We start from the raw sequence: 22,150 nt of genomic DNA, 5'->3' as shown, positions 1-22,150 counted from the left end.
GCGTGGTGGCCTGACTGTGGTGTGAACTGCGGGTCTGAGCACCACCTGAAGCCCACGGCCGACTTTCATTTCTGGCTGACAGAAGCATTCTGTCCCCAGGCTCTGGGACAGGAGGCAGACAGTCCAGAAAGACAAATTAGAGGAAAGAGGAAGGATGCGTGGAGGTCTGAATTCCAGCTCTGCCATCTGCTGGTGGTGTGACCTGGCAAGTTAGTTAATGAGTCATTGATTAAGCAGTCAATCAGCAAAGGTCTGTTTGACTCTATGTGCCTTTATTTTTTAAAAAAGTTTTAAGTAGGCTCCATGCCCAATGAACCTGTGACCCTGAGATTCAGAGTCACATACTCTTTTTCTTTAAATTTTTTTTAATGTTTTATTTATTTTTGATAAAGAGACAGAGCATGAGAAGGGGAGGGTCCGAGAAAGGAGACACAGAACCGGAAGCAGGTTCCAGGCTCTGAACTGTCAGCACAGAGCCTGACGCGGGGCTTGAACCCATGAACGTGAGATCTGACCTGAGCCAAAGTCGGAGGTTTAACCGACTGAACCACCCAGGCACCCCCAGAGTCACATACTCTTACCAGCTGAGCCAGCCAGGCCCCCGGACTTTATATGCCTTTAAAATGTTTTCATTTATGTATTTTCATCTTCCCTCCAGTATAGTTAACATGTGATGTTTCGTTAGTTTCATGGGTACGATGTAGCCATTCCGCAGTTCTGTATGTTACTTAGTCCTCGTTAAGGGGAGTGTGTTTATCCCTCCACCTGTGCCCTCAAATACTTCCCCTCTGGTAACCATCAGTTTGTTTTCTGAAGTTAAGAGTCTGTTTTTTGGTTTGTCTCGTTTTTAATTTGTTTTTTAAACTCCGCATGAGTGAAATCATAGGATATTTGTCTTTCTCTAACTTACTTCACTTAGGATTATGCTCTTGAAATCCATCCAGGTTGTCACAAAGGACAAGACTTCATTGTTTTTCATGACCAAGTGCATAGTGTGTGTGTCACACACATACAAAAACACATACAGATATATACACACACACCACATCTTCCTTATCCATCCGTCATCCGACGGGCACTTTGCTCCCGGAACTTGGCTTTGTAATGGATGTCGTTATAAACACAGTGGTGCCTGTAACCCTTTGAATTAGTATTTTCATTTTCTTTGAGCAAATACCCAGTAGTGTGATTCCTGGGTTGTAGAGTAGTTCTATTTTTAATTTTTTGAGGAACCTCCATCCTGTTTTCGAGAGTGTCTGTACCAGTTTATGTCCCACCAACAGTGCACAAGGGTTCTTTTTGTCCACCCACGTCCTCACCAAAACTTGTTTCTTGAGTTTTTTCCTTTAGCTGTTTTAATTTTTTTACTGTTTATTTACTTTTGAGAGACAGAGTTGTGAGTGGAGGAGGGGCAGAGGGAGGAGATGCAGAATCTGAAGAAAGGCTCCAGGCTCTGAACTGTCAGCACAGAGCCTGACATGGGCTTGAACCCACAGACTGTGAGGTCATGACCTGAGCTGAAGTCGGACACCCAGGCGCCCTTATTTTAGCTGTTTGGACAGGTGTGAGGTGGTATCTCATTGTAGTAGTTTTGATTTGCGTTTTCCAGATGATTGGTGATGTTGAGCGTTTTCCATATGTCTCTTAGCCATCTGGATGTCTTCTTTGGACAGGTGTTAGTTCGTGTCTTCTGCCCATTTTTTAATTGGATTGTTTTGTTGGTGTTGTGTACGTTCTTTATATAGTTTGGATATCAACCCTTTACTAGATATGTCATTTGCAAATATTTCCTCCCATTCATTGGTTTGTCTCTCAGTTTGGTCTCTTAGGTTGTACCTTGCTGGCAGGAGACTTTTATCTCGATGAGGCCCCAGTAGTTTTGGCTCGTTTCCGTTGCCGCAGGAGGCAGTGTTCCTATGAAGTGTTCATAGCATAGAAAAATGCTGCGATGGGCAGTGTCAGAGAAATTACTGCCTGTGTCTGTTCTAGGATTTTTATTGTGTCAGGTTTAACATTAAGGGTTTTAATTCATTTGGAGTTTGTTTTTGTGTATAAGAAAGTGTTGCAATTTCATTATTTTCTATGTGGCTGCCCAGTTTTCCCAGCACCATTTGTGAAGAGATTTTTTTTTTCCCATCGCATGTTCTTCCTACTTGGCCAAAGACTTATTGACCAGATAATCCTGGGTTCAGTTCTGGGATCGCTAGTCTATTCTAGGGATTGATGGCTCTCTGTTTGTGCTGCTATCATACTGTTTTGATCACTACGTAGTATATCTTGAAATCTGGGAATGTGACACCTCCAGTTTTGTTCTTCTTTTTAAAGGCTGCTTTGGCTATTTGAGAACTTGTGATTCCCCACAAGCTTTAGGATCGTGTGTTCTAGTTCTGTGTAAACAGAATTTGGTAGGGATTGGATTAAATCTGTAGATTTCTTTGCATATGAAGGATAGTTTAACAGTAATGGTTCTCCCACTGCATGAGGACGACATCTGTCTGTTGTCAGTTTCTTTTACCAGTTAGTTTTCAGAGTACAGGTCTTTCACGTTGTTGGTTAAGTTTGTTCCTAGGGATTTCATTATTTTTGGTGCGATTGTAATTGGGACTGTACTCTTAAATTCTCTTTCTGCTACTTTGTCGCAAGTGTTTAGAAATGCACTGGATTTCTGTATATTGATTTTGTATCCTTTAACCTTACTGAAGTCATTTATCAGTTCTCCTAGTTTTTTAGCAGTGTCTTTTGGGTTTTCTATATATAATGTCATGTCATCTGGATATAGTTTTCATTCTTTCTTACCAATTTGGATGCCTTTCCTCTGTTCTGATTGCTGTAGCTAGTACTTCTAGTGCTATGTTGAATAAAAAGGGTCAGTGTAGAAATTCTTGTCTTGTTCCTGACTTGAGGGTAAAAGCTGTAAGGTTTTCACTGTTGCGATGTCGGCTGTAGGTTTTTCCTAGATGGTCTCCTATGTTGAGGTATGTTTCCTCTAAACCTTCTTTGTTGAGGGTTTGTATCATGAATGGATATTTTACTTTGTCAACTTTTTTTCCTGCATTTATTGAAATAGGGCTTTTATCCTTTCTCTTGTTGATGTGAGATCTCATGTTGATTGATTTGCAAAGACCATGCTTGAATCTAAGGAATAAATCCCTCTTGATCACAGTGCAGTATTATTTTAACGTTTTCTTGGATTTTGTTTGCTGATATTTTGTTGAGTATATGTGTGCCTGTGTTTGTCAGAGATATTGGCCTGTAGTTTTCTTTTTTGGTAGTGTCTTTCTCTGGTTTTGGTATCAGGGTAATGCTGCTGGTCTCCTAGAATGAATTTGGAAGCTTTCCTCCCGTTTCTATTTTTTTGGAACTGTTTGAGAAAAATTGGTGTTAACTCTTGTGTAAATGTGTGGTAGAATTCACCTGTGAAGCCGTCTGATTCTGGACTTTGTTGTGACATTTTTTATTACTGATTCAATTTCATTGTTGGTAATCTGTTTAGATTCCCTCCCTTCCTTCCTGTCTATATTCCATGTGGGACTTGAACTCACAACCCTGAGATCAAGAGTTGCATGCTTCTGCAACTGACCTGAACAAGCGTCCATGTGTCCAAATTTTCCATTTCTTCCTGATTCCGTTTTGGGAGGTTATATGTTTCTAGGAAGTTATACAGTTCTACACTGTCAAATTTGTTGGTGTTGAATAATTATAATCCTTCTGTGGTTCTTCTTCCTCTTTCATTTCTGATTTTGGCCCTCTCTGTTAGTCTCACTAAAGGTTTATCAATTATATTGACTTTATCAAAGGCAAGCTCCTGGTTTCATTGATCTGTTTTTCAATTTCTATGTTGTTTACTTCTGATCTAATCTTTATTATTTCCTTCCTTCTGGTTTTGGGTTTTGTTTCTTCTTTTTTTTTTTTTTTTAGCTTCTTTAGATGTAAAGTTAAGTTCATTTGAGGTTTTGTTTTTGTTTTGCTTCTTGATTTAGACCTGTATTGCTGTAAAGTTTTCTCTTAAAACTGCTTATGGTGCACTGCAAAGACTTTGCATTGTTGTGCTTTCATTTTCATTTTCCTCTATGTATTCTTAAATTTCTTCTTTGATTTCTTCTTTGATTTCTTAGTTGGCCTATTTATTTTACTTGCATGTATTTGTGTTCTTTCTATATTTTTTCTTGTGATTTATCTCTAGTTTCTTGGTACTGTCAGAGGGGATGCATAGGATGACTTAAGTCTTGGTTAATTTGTGAGACTTGTCTGATGTGTACTCCATTATGTAGAATGTGCCATATACACTTGGAAAGAATGTGTATTTGGCTACTTTAGGATGGAATCTTCTGAGTATATGTTAAGTCCATCAGGTCCAGTGTGCCTTTCAAAGCCACTCTTTCCTTACTGAGTGTCTGGATGATCTGTCCATTGATAAGTGGAGTGTCCAAGTTCCCTGAAATGGTGTAATTGTTGTTTAGTTTCTATATGTTACTAACTATTCTGTTTATTTGGGTGCTTCCATGTTCAGTGCATGAATCTTTATAGTTGATATGTCTTCTTGTTAGCATTATCCCCTTATTATTGTGGATAATGCATCCTTCTTGAACTCTTGATAGTCTTTGTTTTCTTTGTTATCAAGTATATTTTGTCTATATAAGTGTTGCTAACCACTTTTCATTTCTGCTTCTTTTCACTTTCAGTCTCCAGGTGACTTTGTCTGAAGTGAGTCTTTTGTAGGCAGCATGTAGATGGGTCTTGCTTCTTTTATCCATCCCACCACTGTGCCCTGATGGCAGCAGAATTTGTTGATGAGTATGTACTTAGAGCCATTATTAAAAATTCGTTTCTGTTTCTTGCTCTCTGTTGAGTTTCTTTAGTGAGTTACTTGGATTCCCTTTTCTTTGCTTTCTACATATCACTGGTTTTTGATTTGTGGGGTTTTTTTTCCCCCAAAAGGGATCTTTTACTTCAGCCTTCTAATTTAATTATTGATTTAGAGAGAGAGTGAGCAGAGTAGAGGCAAAGGGAGAGAAGAGAATTCTTTTTTTTTTAATGTTTATTTTATTTTTAAGAGAGAGACAGAGTGCAAGTAGAAGAGGAGCAGAGAGAGAGAGAAAGAGACACAGAATCCAAAGCAGGCTCCAGGCTCTGAGCTGTCAACACAGAGCCCGATGAGGGGCTCAAACTCACAAACTGGGAGATGCATTGAGCTGAAGTCAGATGCTTAACTGACTAAGCCCCCCAGGCGCCCCACTTCCCACCCCTACCACCCCACTACACTTTTTTTAAATAAATTTTTTAGAAAGGGTACAAGTGGGGGAGGGGCAGAGAGGGAGACACCGAATCTGGAGAGAGACTCTTACGCAGGCTCCACGCACACACAGCACAGAGCCCCATGTGGGGTTCCATCTCACCATCATGAGCTGAAACCAAGAGTTGATGTAAAACCACCGGAGCCGCCCAGGTGCCCCGCTATTAGATTTTAACGTAACAGCTGCATGTAGCGGATACATTAAGTCGAGGGTTGCTTACATTTGAACCCATTCTTTACTCTTCTCCCCCTCCGTGTTTTTGGTAGATGTTTCATGCTTTACATCCTCTTATTTTGTGATTTTCTTGATTGACTTTTATAGATATATTTAATTTTACTGCTTTTGTCCGTCCTACTTTTCTTACTCCTGTCTATCGTCTTTGTATTCAGATTGCCCCCTTTAATATTTCTTATGAGGCTGATTTAGTGGTGATGAGTAGGTTTCAGAAATTCTGCCTCTCTGTTCTTCATGGTAGCAGTTCTGGATAGAATATTCTGGGTTACAGGTTTTTTTTTTTAAGCATTCATTTTGACTCTATCATGCCTTTTGGCAAAGTTTCTGTTGAAAAATTAGCTGATGGCCTTATGGCTTGGGGTTTCCTTAGTATGTAATACGTAACTGTCTGCCTTCCTGTTGCTGCTCTTACATTTCTTGAATTTATGCCTTTGTAATTACTGTATGTCTTGGTGTGGACCTCTTTGGGTTGATTTTTTGTGGGGCTCTCTGTGCCCCCTGGATCTCGATTCCTGTTTCCTGCCCTAGATTGGGAAGATTTTTAGCTATTATTTACTTAAATAAGCTTTGTGCCCTTGCTTCACCTCTTCTGGGATCCCAGTAATGTCAACGTGATGATGTTTGGTCTCTTTTCATTATTTGTTAATCTTTCTGTTCGGCTTGGTTACTTTCAATTATTCTATCTTTGAGGCTGCTGATCCATTTTTTGGCTTCTAGTCTACTGTTTATTCCCTCTAGTGTATTTTTATTCAGGTTTTCATCTCTGATTGGTCTTTTGTTTCTAATGTCTTTGTTAAGGGTCTCACTGAGATCCTCCACTATTCTCAAGTCTGGTGTTTGTTTTTATGATTATTAAATTTCCTATTTGCATATCACTTAACTGTTTGATTTAGCTGTGATTTTGTCTTGTTCTTTCATTTGGGACACATTCCTTTCACATTTCCTCTACCTCTGTGACTGTTTCTTTGTGTTAGGAAAGTCAGCTGCATCTCCTGCTGTTGTACCCAAGTTTGTAAAATCACCCCAAAACAAACACCAGAGACTGCTAGGGAGACCGAGTCACGCCTGCAAAAGCAAAGGGCCTTTATTACAAGCTTAAGCTCCGGCTCACAGTCTCCAGCCTACCCGCTGGCCACGTGGAGAGAGAGCCCCGAACAAAGACAGGGCAGGGCCTTTTATGCCTTTGGGAGGGGGCGTTACAGGAAATGATGACAGGAGTACAGTGATCCAATCCCTGCCCCCCATCAATACTGGCAGTTGTGGGAGCCAATCACAATAGTTGGAGTATTGACCAATCAGAGTGGGCCCAGGACGCCCCACGTGGGGCGTGACTAGGCCCGCCTCTAGAAAGGTCAAAGGTATCAGCCAGCCTCTCCTGATTGGGCGCTGCAGGAGTTGTCCCTCCTTAAGGTGCGCCCTTTCAGGAGAAGCCTGCACCTTCCCCTTTAAGTACAGGGGAAGGCTGGATCGGACCTGCGGCCGGCGGGGCACATCTCCATCACCAAGGTGCACCGCAACCAGCTCCAGGAAGGCTGGGAAGGCCCGGTGGGGAGGGCCGGATCGGACCTGCATCCTTACACTGCTTTTGAAAGCAGTGGCCCTGTGAAGGGGACTCTGAATATGGTGTGTCAGGGCGGTCTCGGTGCTGCGTGTCCTAGAGTTGGGGGGGGAGGTGTGATTGCCGTCAGTCCTGCTGTTTGCAGTGGCTCCCTTGGTCTTTTGTGGCTGGCGTCTGGCCCTGTCTTGAGCTTGACTTGAAACTGACCAGGCGTTGGCCGGAGCTGCAGCCGCCTGGACTGCAGGTGCTCTCGCTGCGTGGGTCCCTGCAAGCTTGCGTGGGCGGGTGGAGCTGCGCCCAGATGAGATGTCTGCCCCTCGCCTGCCTGCCTGTGGGGCCCCAGCAGCCTGGTGCATGTTGCTACTTTCTCTGCTCCTGGGGCAGGAGTCAGTCTGGGCTGGTGCGGGCTCCTTCTGGGGCTGCCTGTGCAGCCAGGCTCTCGCTTCTGGCGGAGTGGAGGGGGAGGGCTGCAGGCGGACACAGGGGCAGGCTGGTGGTGTTAGCAGCTTCTGGGCAGGTGGCCAAAGGAGGGGGGAGCTGGAGCCCCGTTTAGAAAACTCCTGCCAGAAGGCCGGGTAGGGGAGTCCTGATGCGGGGGTCTGCATAGGGCGTGCGGCCGTGGAAGGTTGGGCGGGGCTTGCTCACCCCATACTGGGGGCAGCCTTGCACTGCACTGGTTCCTGCACATGTCCGTGTGTCTGGGCTGGGGCCCAGCGACCCCCGATCACAATGGTAAACACATGCCCCTCTCATGCACCGCAGGCACTTTTTGGATTGCTGCTTCTGCACGTGTCCCAGTGGGTCTGTGTTTATTGTCCCTTTAGGTGGGGATTGTTTCCTCTTGCCCTCCATATCCCCCAGAGCTAAGTTGCTGATTTTTAACCTTCCACATGTTGAGCACTGCTGATTGCATGAACTTGGGAAATTTGGCCCCTCTGGGTTTCAAAACCACATGTAAATGAGGTCCCCACCCCAGGGAGCCCGTTTCTCTGCCCTCTCAGTGCCCACCCTGCCCCTTCCTCCCGCAGACCGTCCTGACTGCAACTCCACCCCTCCTACCCTCTTTGATGTGGCCTCTTCTCTACATTTAGTCATGGAGAGTCTGTTCTGCCAGTCTTTGCATCCTTTTCTGGGTTATTTACACCGAAGTAGGTGTTATCTAGTATCCACAGGCCCTCCTAGTCTGCCACCTTTCTGGAAGTCTCTTCCGTGTACCTCTGCACCTCACTCTGATCCCCTTGAATCTGCCGAAAACAAACGAGGTTGATGATCTGGACGCTGGGATTGTTTTGAGAGTTGGACATAATCTAAGTGCCAGGCACCGTGCAGTCATTCTTGTAAGATTTAATAGATGGAGGTAGAGATGAGAGGAAAGAAAGACCAAGTTATGGAGCCAAGAAAGCCTTTATTGGGATCTGCAATTCCCAGGCGAGGTTCCGTGACTCGGAGTGGGGAGTCAGGGAAGTCGTACCTGGCAAGGGAGGGGTGTGGTATTTTATGGGCGAAAGACTTCTGGGTTAGGTCTTGGGAGGGCAGACCACCAAATAAGGGCATTTTAGGGACGTGGCGGGATGGGACAGGTTGCCTCATCTGTCGGGGTGATGGGAAGCTGGAACTTCCTGATTGGCGGTTTTCAAACTGGCGCGGGACATTCCAGGTCTGCGGGTGAGGGTTGTCGGTGCACAGAGTTCTTCTCTAACCCAGAGCAAAATGGCCACTGGGTCGCCATCTTAAGGTAACTCTTACATTCCGACCTTCTTGGTGTTATGTGGCGGAGTCAGGTCTCTGGCTACTTCCTGCTGACATAGGGGCAGTGTGATGATCTGAGTTTGTGGTCGGAATGAGAGAGTACCAGTGAACGCAGGCGGGTAGTGGCCCGGTTGGTGAGTCTGGATACCTGTTCCTGTAAAAAGTTGGAAAAACAGTAGAACAGACAAGGCCCCAGTAGGGCTATGAGGAGGAATGAGATTATGGACAAGAGGCTAATTAATCATGGAGACCAGTTGAAGAGGCTTTCATACCAATTTTGGTGTTTGGCTCCTTACTTTTGCCCTTTCTTGTAGATGGCTGTGAACCACGGCTAAGCTGTCTTTTACAATTTCTGAGCTATTGACATAGAAGCAACATTGTTGACCTAAAGCCTGGCATAGCCCTCCTTGGTATAATGGTAATAAGTCTAACCGTCGCCTCTTTAGTAACACCATATCAGCTAAGGAATCCAAGGAGTGTTGTAACTAATAGAGCTTTCTAGCTCAGCTAGATCAGCGTCAATGGTCTTAGTTAATGCATCCTTTAGAAGGGGCCTGATCGTGCTGAAGCATTTTTAAGGAATGAAACTAATTATAACTTTGACCTAAGGTTAGGAATAATGGGAGGGGGTCTCCCAAACAATTTTATAAGGAGTAAGGCCTAGGGCTTAAGGGGAATTTTACCCTGTTAAGGCATAGGGAGGCAGAGTTTACCCAATGTCCGCCAGTCTCCATGGTTAATTTGGTGAGGGTCTCTTTTAGGGTTTCTAATACCTGGTGCTACCTGGTTTACAAAAGTTAGAATGACAGCAGATTTGTTTCCTGGTTTTTCAGGATCCTTGGGCGTATAAGTGCGATATGCCTGCATGATTCTTTCTAAAAAGGCGGCCAGAGACTCATCTTTTGCTGTTGTACATTATTAACCTTAGCCAAATTTGTGGGCTGTCTAGCGGCTGCTCGAAGACACCCCCCCCATTAGAGTCTGGCAGTAGAGGCTCCCCTCACTTTCTGCCGTGTTGAAATCCCATGCCCAGATTAGAGGCAATTAATACCAACAGAACATCCTATCCATAAGAGGAGGGTGAGCGTAATCAGGAACTTTTTGCAGTTTCTCCAGCTTACTGGGACAACATTTGCCAATCCGATGGCAAAGAGACAGGACAGTTTAACTCATTAGACTGGTGATGCATTGTTGAAACAGTTTTTCTCTCTAAAAAAACTTCATTTTTAGATAGCCAGAGTGAGACCAATGCATTTGTGGAATGAGTTCAGTCTTAACAACCATGGCCTGATTATTTACATAAGCTTAGCAAGAATAAGGATTGTTCATGAGGATTTTATAAGGCTTGCTTTGCTGGGACCTTTCGTAAGGAATCTCCAGGTTGATTTTTCAGTAGCCTCTCCAGGCCAGAAGCCAAGCCAGGCACTTTCCACCAGACAGGACTGCAATACCTGTTGAATTGGGCAAACTCCTCTTCCCGAGGTTCGCAAGATATACTGAGGTTCCTGCACCTGCCAGGAAGTGACCTTCTTTACTCACCTGGGGAGGCTGCTGGGAACCCTGTAAGCAAGGTGTCCAGCCAACATGTCCATGAGGCTTTATGGCTCCATGTTTCATAAAGTCAACCTTAGTTCCTCAAAGCCGTCAGGTCATATCTGAGCCTATGTCTAACTCTCAAATAGGACATTCCAGTCAAAGCTTTGGTAAATTAACCAGTATTTCTAATGGTGTCCTGCTATAAAATGAACAGATTCTTATTGAACTCATGCAAACAATTGTAATTGCCATGGAAAAAAAACCTCTGTGAGTTTTTGAATTTCGGACACTTTAAGTAGAGAGAAAAGATAATTTCAATAGAAACATTTCCAACAAGAGTTCATTAAGTCCCAGGTTTCTAATTCTTCTTCAGGTTGAATGCAGCTTTTAGTTCTGGAAATTTCTACCCATTTGGTATTAATCTTAAAGATGTCAAATACCTATATTTGTCCCAAAATTCCTCTTTACAACTTCCCTTGAAGAAGAAACATGTTCTGTGACAAAATCTCAGAGATGGACATTGTTAGCACTTTGACAAACGTAGTGACACATTGACAAAGGTAAAACCTAAAGCTTTGGCCTTCTTGGCAGACAGAGGAGAAACCCTTCATTTACATAGTCTTATCAAGAGCAGATCAACAATCCAGACAATCTCACTGTCTTTTGAACAGTGAGAAAAGCAGAATTTCAGTCTTATACTGGTGTACTCTTAAAATTCCATTCATTTTAACCTCAGTCTATCCTAACACATAAAATTCCTTTTCAATGATTTCCTTTCACGAACCTTCTACAACTTTCCTTTGCCCTTAAACTTTGTCCCAAAGCCATTTCTTTCCAAACAACCAATCTCATTTAGGACAAAATTACTTTCTTTTACCCTCAACAAAAATGCACCTTCATTTCTTATATCTTTCTAACATATCCCCAATTTTATCCCCAATTTCCTGCATATAGGGTTGCTTTTCTTATTGTCCATCAGTCTGAAGAACACTTAGCAGAATTTTAACTCTTAGAAAACTTAGTCTCCAATTGAGGAGTTAGTAAATAACTGAAAGGTGTTTATACCAGAGGTTTTCTTGGGTGGTAAATTTATGAACCAATTAAGTGCAGAGCAGATTTTTAACAGTTTTAAATATTCCCAGTTGTTTTGCCACACGTCAAAAGCACAAGCATCTACAGACCTCATCCTATACCAATATACCAATCACTAGTTGTGTTTTGTGCTTTAGTTTTTTTTTTTTTATCGTCAGATAGCCAATGAATTTAATCTCAATTTATCATCAAGCAAAACCTTAACGTTTTAGGTTACCAAGAACCTTTAAAACTATTTTGACAATTACCCATGAAAACTGAGACCAAATTAACTATTATTTCAAGCTATTCTTTGTTACTCACTTGGAGCAGAGGTAACAAGAACTTATTTGAACTCTAGCAAACCCATGTAGAAGCAAACCAACAGACTTAGATTAATTCAAACACTGAATGAGCCCATGTGAGACACTTTGTTTCCCGTAGTTAATTTTGACCTGGAAATTTGGTGCAAAAATCTGACTCCTGTGATCTTTTGTTTCTTATCACCTCGGGCAGAGGGAGGAGCCGGTCTTGCCTGAGGCCTGAGTCAGTTATGCAGGCTGGCCCTTCCCCACCCAGGTGGTACAGAAAAAGAATGGGGGAAGTGAGGGCAAGAGGAGAGGCACCCAAGGGGGGCAGAGGAGAGTTTCCAGTTTAAAATTGTTCTACAACTATAACCTGGGAAATGAATGAGGGAGAAGCCCTCACTTCTACAAGGCAGAGGAACACAGACAGAGTCAGTGTTCCCTTCAGTATGATTTTATCTCAGCCAGACCAATAAGGTCTCCTTCTCTGCACAGTTCCGACCCCATAATGTTCTCGTGAGGCGGTATCGCAAAGACTGATAAAGGGTAGGGGTGCCCCCTCTAATGAAGGAGACCAGTCAGATGCCCATCTGGCTGTGCTCCAAAGGAACTTAGGTGACGCTTAGCCGTAGTGGTCTCAGCTTTGTCGCTTATGATCAGAAACTATTCTGATGCCACCGTAGACTGTATGCCATTCACCACAGTATCGCAGACGGGGCCCACTCAGACTCCATAGGCTTTTGGGGATCTTAAGGATGCCCACCCGTGGAGCCACAGACTCGAACTTGGCAGGCAAGCCAGACTGAGCCGCACATTCACACTCACATACACACCCGAGGTTATTACATTCCCTCCCATAGAATTCCCACAGACAAGACCAAAAACAATGACAATAACAACTGGACAAAACAGGTACAGAAGTGGCCACAAAACAGGTGTTTACAGATTCACTAAAGGGCCCGACAGTCTCGGTGTGACCCTGGAGTGGGAAGTTGTGTGTCCATGCTTCCACCTAATACCCCAGACAAAAGCACATGTGTATTTAAGATTTAGATGATAAACTTAGCTTACCTCCGGAGGTTCAGACAGGTAACTCTCACAGATTATTGGTGCCATTTCCAGGATGGCAGGAAAGAACAGAGTGTCTCCCTGGCTCCGAAGGCCTAGATGTCCTTGGGAGTGCCCTCTGCTCTTAGCCCCCGAGGGTGGGAGGAGGCAATGAGGCATATCACACCCAAGTAGGTGCAGAAAGAGTGGGAGGGGAAGCCAGAAGAAGTAAGGTTAAGATTATAGGAGCCCCTCTGGAGCTAGTCAATCCCAGAGAATGCCAGCCAGTCCAGCTGGCAGTGTGTCCACTGTCAGGATGGCTTTAGGTTAAAGCCGTAGTTCTTTTCTCATTTTCTGAAACCAGAGAAGTTATTTAAAATGTATTCAAGGAGGGGAACCTCGGGGTAAAGACGGGAAGCATGGGAACCATAGGGAGAGTCCATTGATGCAGAGGGCTCTAATACTTTTGGTTTCTCGGATGGCGGTAATTTCTTGGCCGCTAGGATCCTAGGAGGAAGAAAAGGTTTTCACTGGGTGAGGGGGAGGGGGAGTGGCCATCCAACATTGAAGGTTGGCCATTCATTCCTGGAAAAGACAGAACTTTTTCTTTACTTTACCCTAACGTCTTTGAAATGGTCCAAGGCTAAAGTCAAGGGATAGTTTGAGTCTGTCCCATAGCATCAGTCCAACCAAACCAAGGTAACACAATCAACAAAACTAGGACAAGGAACATGGGAACCAGGCCTTCTGGCCAGTGGAGGCAAAACCGAGAGTGAGAGGACAGCCTCACACCATGCTTTGGGTTGTCATTGGGCTCTAGGATAGTTTCTGGGAGCTTATTAACAGACTTATTTGAGGCTGCTCGCATGCCTGCCAGCAAGCATTGGGTCATCTGATCCCGTCGCCTGTGGCCAGTTCCCTGTTGCTGGTAATTCCAATTAGGGTCGGCTGCCGGTACAGCCTTTGCCCCAACAGGTATTGTGGGATTGGTAATATGAATCAGGTCTGTGTGTCGTGAGCAGCTGTCTGGATGCGTTCCCTTTCCTCTGAGATTAAGGTTGAGGTCAGGATTACATGGCTATCATGCCAGGTGAGATCATCTGCTTGAGCCAAATATTGGAATTCCCTAATGTATGGTGAGGGGTCCGAGGAGAATGACCCCAAGCGCTTGTCTGTAGCCGACAGGTCAGGTAGAGCAAAAAGGATACATGAACTCTAACAGGCCCCTCCGCACTTGCCACTTCCCTGAAAGGTAAGGTGGCTGCCGCAGGGCCATTTTCTGGCTGTTGGTGAGCACAGGTACAAGTGGGGATAGGTGGTGTGGGAGGAGCGGATATGGTGGGAAGGGCGGGGCTTGGAAGAGGAGGTGGAGGAAGGGGGAGAAGGAGCCAGTGGTGGGGGAGGGGGAGTCAGTACCAGAGTTATAGGGAGGTTATAAGGTTATAGGAAGGAGGGGCAGCAAGGTCATCTAGGGGATCGAGACAGGAGAGGGGGATGGGAGGGGCTCCAGGGGCAGGATTGTGGGTCATTGTCTGGTTCGCTCACTCAGCCCCATGTTGGGGCGTCACTTGTCTGGTCTAGCTACCCCGGCCGGCCGGGCGGTAAATCCTCTTGGGTTCGTTCCTGGGGGAGGGAGAGAGAAATAGGGCAGGAGGGAGACGCAGAGAGTGGAGACAGCACACGATATCTGATCAAGCCTCTTCTTCTTTATTCAGAAAACATCTTATCTTATAAAAGTTTCCAGGCGGGAGAACAAGGCAGCTGACCTAGGTCGGTTGCTAGGAAACAGGGTTAAGGGATTTAGGCTGGAGTGAAAGAGGAACCAAACTAAGGTTTTTAGCACAGCACTGAAGGGCCAATACCACCCTGCCTGTAGGCGATTGATCTTTGTTCTTCTGGCTTCTCCTCTGACAGGGAGTGGCGCTCCCCTGCCTATTTTTGTAACTCCCCTCAGGGAGTGACATTTCCGGCTAGTAAATGGCCAAGCAGCTGAATCTTTGCAGCTTCCCACAGGTCATGAGCTAAGAACAAAGGTCAGGGCAAGAACACAGATCCCAAAAAGCCATAACATATAGCATTTTGTTCCATTTTCCCTGCCTCCGACAGAAATTATCTAAATTGCTAAGAGTTTGGAAATCGAGGGGCCCTTCTGGGGGCCATTGGGATTGGTGGTCCAGCTTGTAGAGGGGCCATACAACCTTACAGAGGCGTATTAAGTGGTTGAGGCAAAGGTCACCAGCGTAACCAAGAAGCCAGAAGTTCTTTAGAAGGCATTGTAAGGGGTGAGTGCGAGTTTTGTTCATTCTGGCCTAGATTGGGAAGTTCCCATAATATCCGGCCTAAAGTCTCAGGACTGAAGTAGGCGTCCCTATGTTCAGGCTTGAGACTTGGAATGGAGGGTTGGCTCGTCCTAGGGTCGGAGACATCTCCCCAACCCAGGAGGCCAGAGCAGATATAGCCCCTGGGAATATATACCGCCGGAGTATCCCCTGGGGCTACGGCGGAGGGGTTGTCCTGACACGGCCGTGATTTCGGACAGGATCCACAGCAGAGGTTCGGATAGTCAGGGAACTTACCAAATTAGTAGAGTTTGGGTCCTGGACCAGAAGTTCAACAGGAGGGCCCCAGCCTGGTGGGGCAGTTTCTGTTTCGGCACCAAGGCGAGATCCCCGAGTCGGGAAGGAGAGAGCGCAGCTAGAAGCCAGCTGCTGTAGGATTTAATAGATGGAGGCAGAGATGAGAGGAAAGAAAGAGACGAAGTTATGGAGCCAAGAAAGCCTTTATTGGGATCTGCGATTCCCAGGGGAGGTTCCCTGACTCTGGGAGTGGGGAGTCAGGGAAGTTGCATCTGGTAGGGGAGGGGTGAGGTTTTTTATGGGTGAAAGACTTCCGGGTTCGGTCTTGGGAGGGCAGATTACCAAATAAGGGCATTTCAGGGACATGCCGGGATGGGATAGGTTGCCTCCTCTGTCGGAGTGATGGGAAGCTGGAGCTTCATGATTGGCTGTTTTCAAACAGCGAGGGACATTCCAGGGCTGCAGGTGAGGGGTGAGGGTTGTCAGTGCACGGAGTTCTTCTCCAACCTACAGCAAGATGGCTGCTGGGTCGCCTTCTTAAGGTAACTCTTACAGTTCTTACTTTTGCAACTTCTTTAACTTGACCCAGGGCTGGATCCTATGATCTGCACCAAAATCGAGTTGGACCCTGAACAGACTGAGCCACCCAGGTGCCCCAATTATTGTTGGTCCTGCTGGGAGCAGCAGCTCCCAATGTGGCAGATTCCCAGCATTTTCACCTCCTGCTCTGTCCTCGTCGCCTGGGAGATCTCTGCTCTCTCCCCGCAGCCCCATCCTGGGCTCTTCCTCACTTTCCTTTCTGTCCTCTGGGAGATCTCTGCTCTCACCCCATAGTCCCACCTTTTCCTCACATTCCACTATGTTCTCTGGGAGGTCTCTGCTCTCTCCCACAGCCTGGGAGAGCTCTGCTGTCTCTCCGTGGCCTGTGAGATTCCTGCTGTCTCCCCGCAACCCCAGCCTGGGCGCCTTCTCACACTCCTTTTAATCCACAGTGTTACTGTCCAGACCAAGTAGGATGGTGACGGAAACTCGTTCCAGGGCATAACTGGCTGCTCCCAGAAGCGATGCCTTTGTGTTTACTTCTGTGATACTCCCCGTGGTGTCTTTCTCAGTCGTTCAGGTCGCACTTCAGGCCTGGGCTGCTAGCTCAGGTTTTCAGCTGTCCTCTCCTCAGGTGGTTCTTTTTTGCAGCTTCTAATTAGTTTGTAATCCTGTCCAACCCAGACCCTTCTATTCTTAACATTCTATTTTTACGAAAGGATTTACATAGAAAGTAAAACTTACATGTGTTTAAATCAATAGAATTGATGGTTTGGGTTGAACTACGTCCCCCTGGAAGATCTACCGACTCCCTAAGCCTACCACCTATGCCTGTGAAGACGAAGTTGTGCTGGATCTGGGTGGCCCCAGCTCTGGGGACTGGTGTCCTTATGCTGTGACGACAGAGATGGGAGTGAGGGACTTACCAGCCAGAGCACACTACCGACCTCTGCAGCATGGGGGAGAGGCAGGGTGGTCCATGCCTCGGCCTTCTGAGAGAGCGTGGCCCGGCCAAGGGGTTGGTACTGCCGGTCTGCCGTGTGGAATGCCACATCCTTCACGGCTGGGCCCCCGCCCTTAACCCCAGTCGAGAGCCCAAGAGGCCGTCCCTTGCCTTTTCATCAGAGTGGCCAGCTCTCAGAGGAGGCTCCACGGGACCTCATCTCAGAAGTTTACAGACCTCAGTCTGACACATAAGGACAGCTTCTGGCTGCTCCTCTTCCCCGTCATTAGCTCTGGCCTGGCACAGGTGAGCCCCCGTTCCCTCCAGACCGTCGCCTCCCCTTTGCCCAGAGGTAGACTTGCTTCTTGTTATCTTCTCTACTCCTCCCTCACGACTCCTGCTTTGCTTCCCATTTTCTTCCCAATAAAGGGTTCCATGGAATTGTGGTCTTTGGCCCGCTCTGTGGATCTGGAAGTCCCACAGAGTCGTCTGCCTGATCCCGTCTTTGTATCACAGGAAGTTCTCTTCACTCACTGAGAATACTATTGTCTGTGTATCATTGTCTCTAACGAAGCTTTGCCTGGTTGACCCTCTCCCCAGCTAACCACCGTTTCTCAGCACCTTCCCATGTGGTGCCGCCCTTTGTAGGGCTGGCTGTGACAGCGCTCCTTGGGCATGTGATGATTTTAATTTGCATGTTCTGTTCCCTCCTCTGGATATTGAACTGAGGGAAACATTTGGCAGATGACACTTAAATTCTTATTTTAGCTGAAGAAGTTTTAAGGAAAGATGGATTGTTTAATGCAAAACAAGAAACTTCTGAAGAAATGGAGCAAGGCACTCAGGCCTCAGGAGTACTCAGCAGGTGAGTGTCCGCATGTAAGTGGAACCAGTCCTGTAGCTGTAAGAAAAGATTGGAATGACCAGGAAGCCCTCTCAGTCAAAGCCGGCTCCCTGGGAGAATACAGGAAGGGAAGCACTGTAATCGTGGAGGCCCCGGGCCAAAAAGGGGTCCTGTCAGGGTCCTTGTTACACAAAACCGTCAGTGCATGGTTTCTCCCAAAAATCCTGGGACTCCACCCTTCCCTCGGTTCCCTTCTGTCGTTACAGAGCTCCAGAGAAAAAAGCCAGAAGAGGAGGAGAATTCAGACAGGAGTGAGGGCAATCATGGCAGTGAGGAAAGGAGGAGCATGAGGAGAACCCTGAGCAAGAACTACCAGGAGAGTAGCTGATGCAGCAGGCGTTAAAGAGAGTCGTAGGCACTTACTAAGCCTTGGATGTGGAAGGAAGGAGTATGCAGCACGCATACCCTTAAAGCAGAGGAGGGACCCATCAAAGGCAGAGGGTTGGATTGGGTGAGGCTGTTGCCTCGTCAGAGGAGAAAGGAAACAGCATGGGCTAATTAGCTTGAAGCCCGGTGTGGGGAGGACACTTGTTCATCTCGGGGAAATGGGGCTAAATCTTAGTGAAAATGGAAGTGTCTCAAAGCTTAAATGAGATTTTTCAGAACGCTTTTGAGGTCTGAGCCGAGCTCCAGTGAAAACGTTTGGCCTGTCAGACATTTAACCTCAGTGAACAGCAGCCTGACTCAGTGTCTCCCCCACCTGGCCACACACAGCCTCACCTTTTTCCCCACTACTCTTTCCTTCTTCCACCATTTAGGACCATAAAGTGTACCCATTATCAATATTTATTTGTATAAAATACATACTTTTATTTGATAGAATATTCATAAAACTAAAAACCTATCACTCAGCATAACGTTCTAGGACCTCTCTGCATGCATCTACCCTTTGCCTACAGCTGCCACATACTGTCTGTGAGTCACAGCAGGGCCCGGCTGCTTCCAGGTCCCCGTCATCAGGGACACTGCTGTAGCGAACAGCCTCTGTGTGCCCCTGTGCAAGAACTGCCCTGGGACAAACCCCAGGAACAGAAGGCCGGGTCGCCGCAGGTGCGGTTAATGAGGCTAGCTCAGCACCACCGACTCAACACCGCCTTGCTCAGCTCAGTAGAAGGTTCGCTCGCTCCGGCATTGGTCATTACTCCGTGCTCGCATTCCAGGACCCAGGCTCTGGGTCTCTTGTTCTCTCATCCTTAGTGTGTTGGTTTCTTGGCCCATGGCCATGACGGTCCCTGCAGCTCCAAGTACAGAAAGGATGCAGAAGGGCATCTCTATGCTGGTCTGTTCTTGGCACCAAGAAAACAGAGGTCTCCCCCATTTCTCACTGGCACAAATGGACTTCTACAACCACCTCTGGCTGTGAGAGAGTCTGGGGAATGGGCTCACTATGCCTGGCTTAGACCAATTCATGCCTTTACCTGCACACCACTGCCCCCAGAATGAGGTTCTGACTGGCTAAAGGGAAGAGGGCGAGGAGCCTTGGCAGGAAAGTCCCAGAGTCTGTCACTGTCATGGAGCAGATGATTAGGGAAGCTTTCTCTGCATGTCATGGCCAAGGTGAACTAGGTACGAGATATGGGTCAAGAACTGGTTTTGGAGAATCCATGATGAACTGGTAGGTCAAGAGTTTGTTGAAAAGACTTTTCCAGACACATCTTTAGAAGTTTCCAGTTATTTTTCCTTGCTTCCACTCATTCAGGAAGCATTTTGTCACTTGTATTTAGAGGGCTGTGTGACAGAGACCCCACATGCAGTGGGTCCCATGAGTGATCACAGAGCTGACAGCCACAGTGTAGCAGGACCGAGTGCCTGTGCTGGGAGTGTGGAGGCGGCATCCCAGAGCACTTACCTCTGAAACAAGACTCAGGCGCCAGGCAGGAGTTTGTTCGAAGCAGAGGGAGGGAGGCAGAGAAGCGAACATGCCTGAGCCCAGACAGAGTTGGAGAAGACCAGGAGGAACTAAGGCATTACTGGAGCCATGGAGGGCAGAGCGTCTCAAGGAGTACCTTGCTACTGGAGAAATCAAGGGTCCTCTTTGGAGTAGGAAACCTCGCTGTTTGACGATACCAAGATGTGGAGTGTGGGGAGTGGGAGAAAGGAGCAAGAGGGAAGCAGTGGCAGCGTCCCTAGTTGTGTGGTTTCTGGAGCCTTGCTCACACTGAGAAGAACCAGCGAGAGGCTCCACAGGCTACGGGATGACACCACGGCAGGGGGTAAGGATCCTGGCCTGAGAGGATCTGCGGTCCACCCGCAGGGAGGGAAGGAAGGAGCCGGTGAGATGGGGAGGCAGAGATTTGGCATGAAAACAGGGCCCAGGAGGGTCCCTGCAGTTGAGAATGTTTGGGAACCCTAGGATGGGGGGCATGTTGAATGGGCCAGACAGGCACACTGGAGCCACCCGGGATGATAAAGGCTTTAAGGAAATAAGTCAATACACCTAGTGTGAATTCTGTTCCCTTCGCAGCTTTTCTCCCCTTATGTCCTTTAGAACTAAACTGCTTACCAGTAGGACATTAGAGTTTTCATCTTGGTAACCTTAGCCTGCTTCCTTGTAAACCCCATAAAAATCATTTCAAAGACAGGAAGTTTGAGTTTCTTCCCAGAGTGTCCACCAGATGAATATAGAGCCTAGAAGAGGCCAAATCCTTCCATGTTCAGAAATCCTGTGAGAGGCGTGAAGGAACTCAGTAAATAACCTCCTTCCTTGTCCAGATTTAGAACCAGTTGATAGAGCTACAGGAGTAAAAGGATTCTGGAAGACATCAGCTTCTTTACTGATGGAAGCTTAACTGGACAAGGAAGCCCCAGAGCAGAGGGGCATGGCTGGCCTCCCCCTCATAGGCTGGGATGATCCAGCATGGGGCAACAAGGAATGTGGGGTGTCTGCACGTGCTCCTGAAGATGAGGGCCCTGCATTGAGATGCCCAGTTCCTCCTTCTAGACTCAAGAGCTACTGGTCTTGAAAGAGGGGGCAGCAGTATTCGGTCCTAGGAGAAGGGGGTAGTCTCCACTAGGCATCATCAGATTCATCATATCATGATAAGTAAGACTAAGGATTTTTATATTTTTTCATTTCCAGAGACTGTGTGCCCCAGCCACCTTGTACTTCTGTCCATACTGATGGGACAGTTGTACATAGGAACACCCTGAAAGACCGTCACCCAGGTGACTTGTGGGCCCGAATGCACATCTCCTCCTTGGAATATGCTGCAGGAGACATTACCCGAAAGGGGAGAAAAAAGGACAAAGCTCGAGTGAGTGAACTCCTCCAAGGCCTTGCGTTTTCTGGTGACTCAGATGTGGAAGAAGAGAACAAGCCTGAGGTCCACCCTGCTCCAAAAAGGCTAAAGATATCACATGTCCCAGAGAAGAATTGGACCAAAAGAGACCTTAAACCCAACTTTCCAAGCTGGTCAGCACTGGATTCTGGACTTTTGAATCTCAAGAGTGAAAAGTTGAACCCAGTAGAACTGTTTGAATTATTTTTTGATGATGCAACATTCAACTTGATTGTCAATGAAACAAATAATTATGCATCTCAGAAAAATGTCAATTTGGAAGTCACAGTTCAGGAAATACGGTGTCTGTTTGGTATCTTGCTTTTGAGTGGATTCGTGAAGCGTCCCAGAAGGGGAATGTATTGGGAAGTCTCTGATGCAGATCAGAACCTGGTTAGGGATGCAATGAGAAGGGACAGATTTGAATTGATTTTCTCATACCTACATTTTGCAGATAACAGCCACCTAGATCAAAAAGATAAGTTTACAAAATTGAGGCCTCTCATAAAGCAAATGAATAGAAATTTCCTCCTATATGCTCCCCTCGAAGAATATTATTGTTTTGATAAAACAATGTGTGAATGCTTTGATAGTGACCAATTCCTGAATGGGAAACCTATCAGAATTGGCTATAAAATTTGGTGTGGCACAACCACACAGGGTTATCTGGTTTGGTTTGAGCCCCATCAAGAAGAATCACCTGTGATGGTGAATAATGATCTTGATCTTGGTTTAGGTGGAAATCTAGTGATGCATTTTGCTGATGTTCTTTTAGAGAGAGGCCAGTACCCCTATCACCTGTGTTTTGACAGCTTCTTTACAAGTGTCAAATTAGTGTCAGCCTTGAAGAAGAAAGGAGTGAGGGCAACAGGAACAATTCGTGAGAATAGGACTGAAAAATGTCCCCTTATGAATACAGAAGATATGAAAAAAATGAAGAAGGGGTATTTCGAGTTCCAAGTCGAAGAAAATGAGGAGATAATTCTGTGTCGTTGGCATGGTGATGGCGTCATCAGTCTGTGCTCCAATGCTGTAGGCATAGAACCGGTCAGTGAGCTAAGTTCTGCCGATGATGAAATCTGTCAGGGAGCTCAGCCATCTATAGTGAAATTGTA

At 46.3% G+C, this 22,150-nt stretch overlaps 1 protein-coding gene across 1 annotated transcript in view; it reads left to right on the top strand.

Moving 5' to 3' along the window:
• PGBD1 (piggyBac transposable element derived 1) overlaps positions 1-22,150 on the top strand; it is a 45,622-nt gene that overhangs the window by 22,968 nt on the left and 504 nt on the right. Inside the window, exons 4-5 of the mRNA XM_029944918.1 lie at positions 17,622-17,718; positions 20,837-22,147. Of these exons, the coding sequence (XP_029800778.1) occupies positions 17,622-17,718; positions 20,837-22,147 (1,408 nt within the window). The remainder of the gene's footprint in view (positions 1-17,621; positions 17,719-20,836; positions 22,148-22,150) is intronic.

This window comes from Suricata suricatta, chromosome 7, assembly GCF_006229205.1.
Source record: "Suricata suricatta isolate VVHF042 chromosome 7, meerkat_22Aug2017_6uvM2_HiC, whole genome shotgun sequence".
Classification (NCBI taxonomy): Eukaryota; Metazoa; Chordata; class Mammalia; order Carnivora; family Herpestidae; genus Suricata; species Suricata suricatta.
Note: the sequence above shows the minus strand (reverse complement) of the source record. Positions and strands in the feature narration are given on the sequence as shown.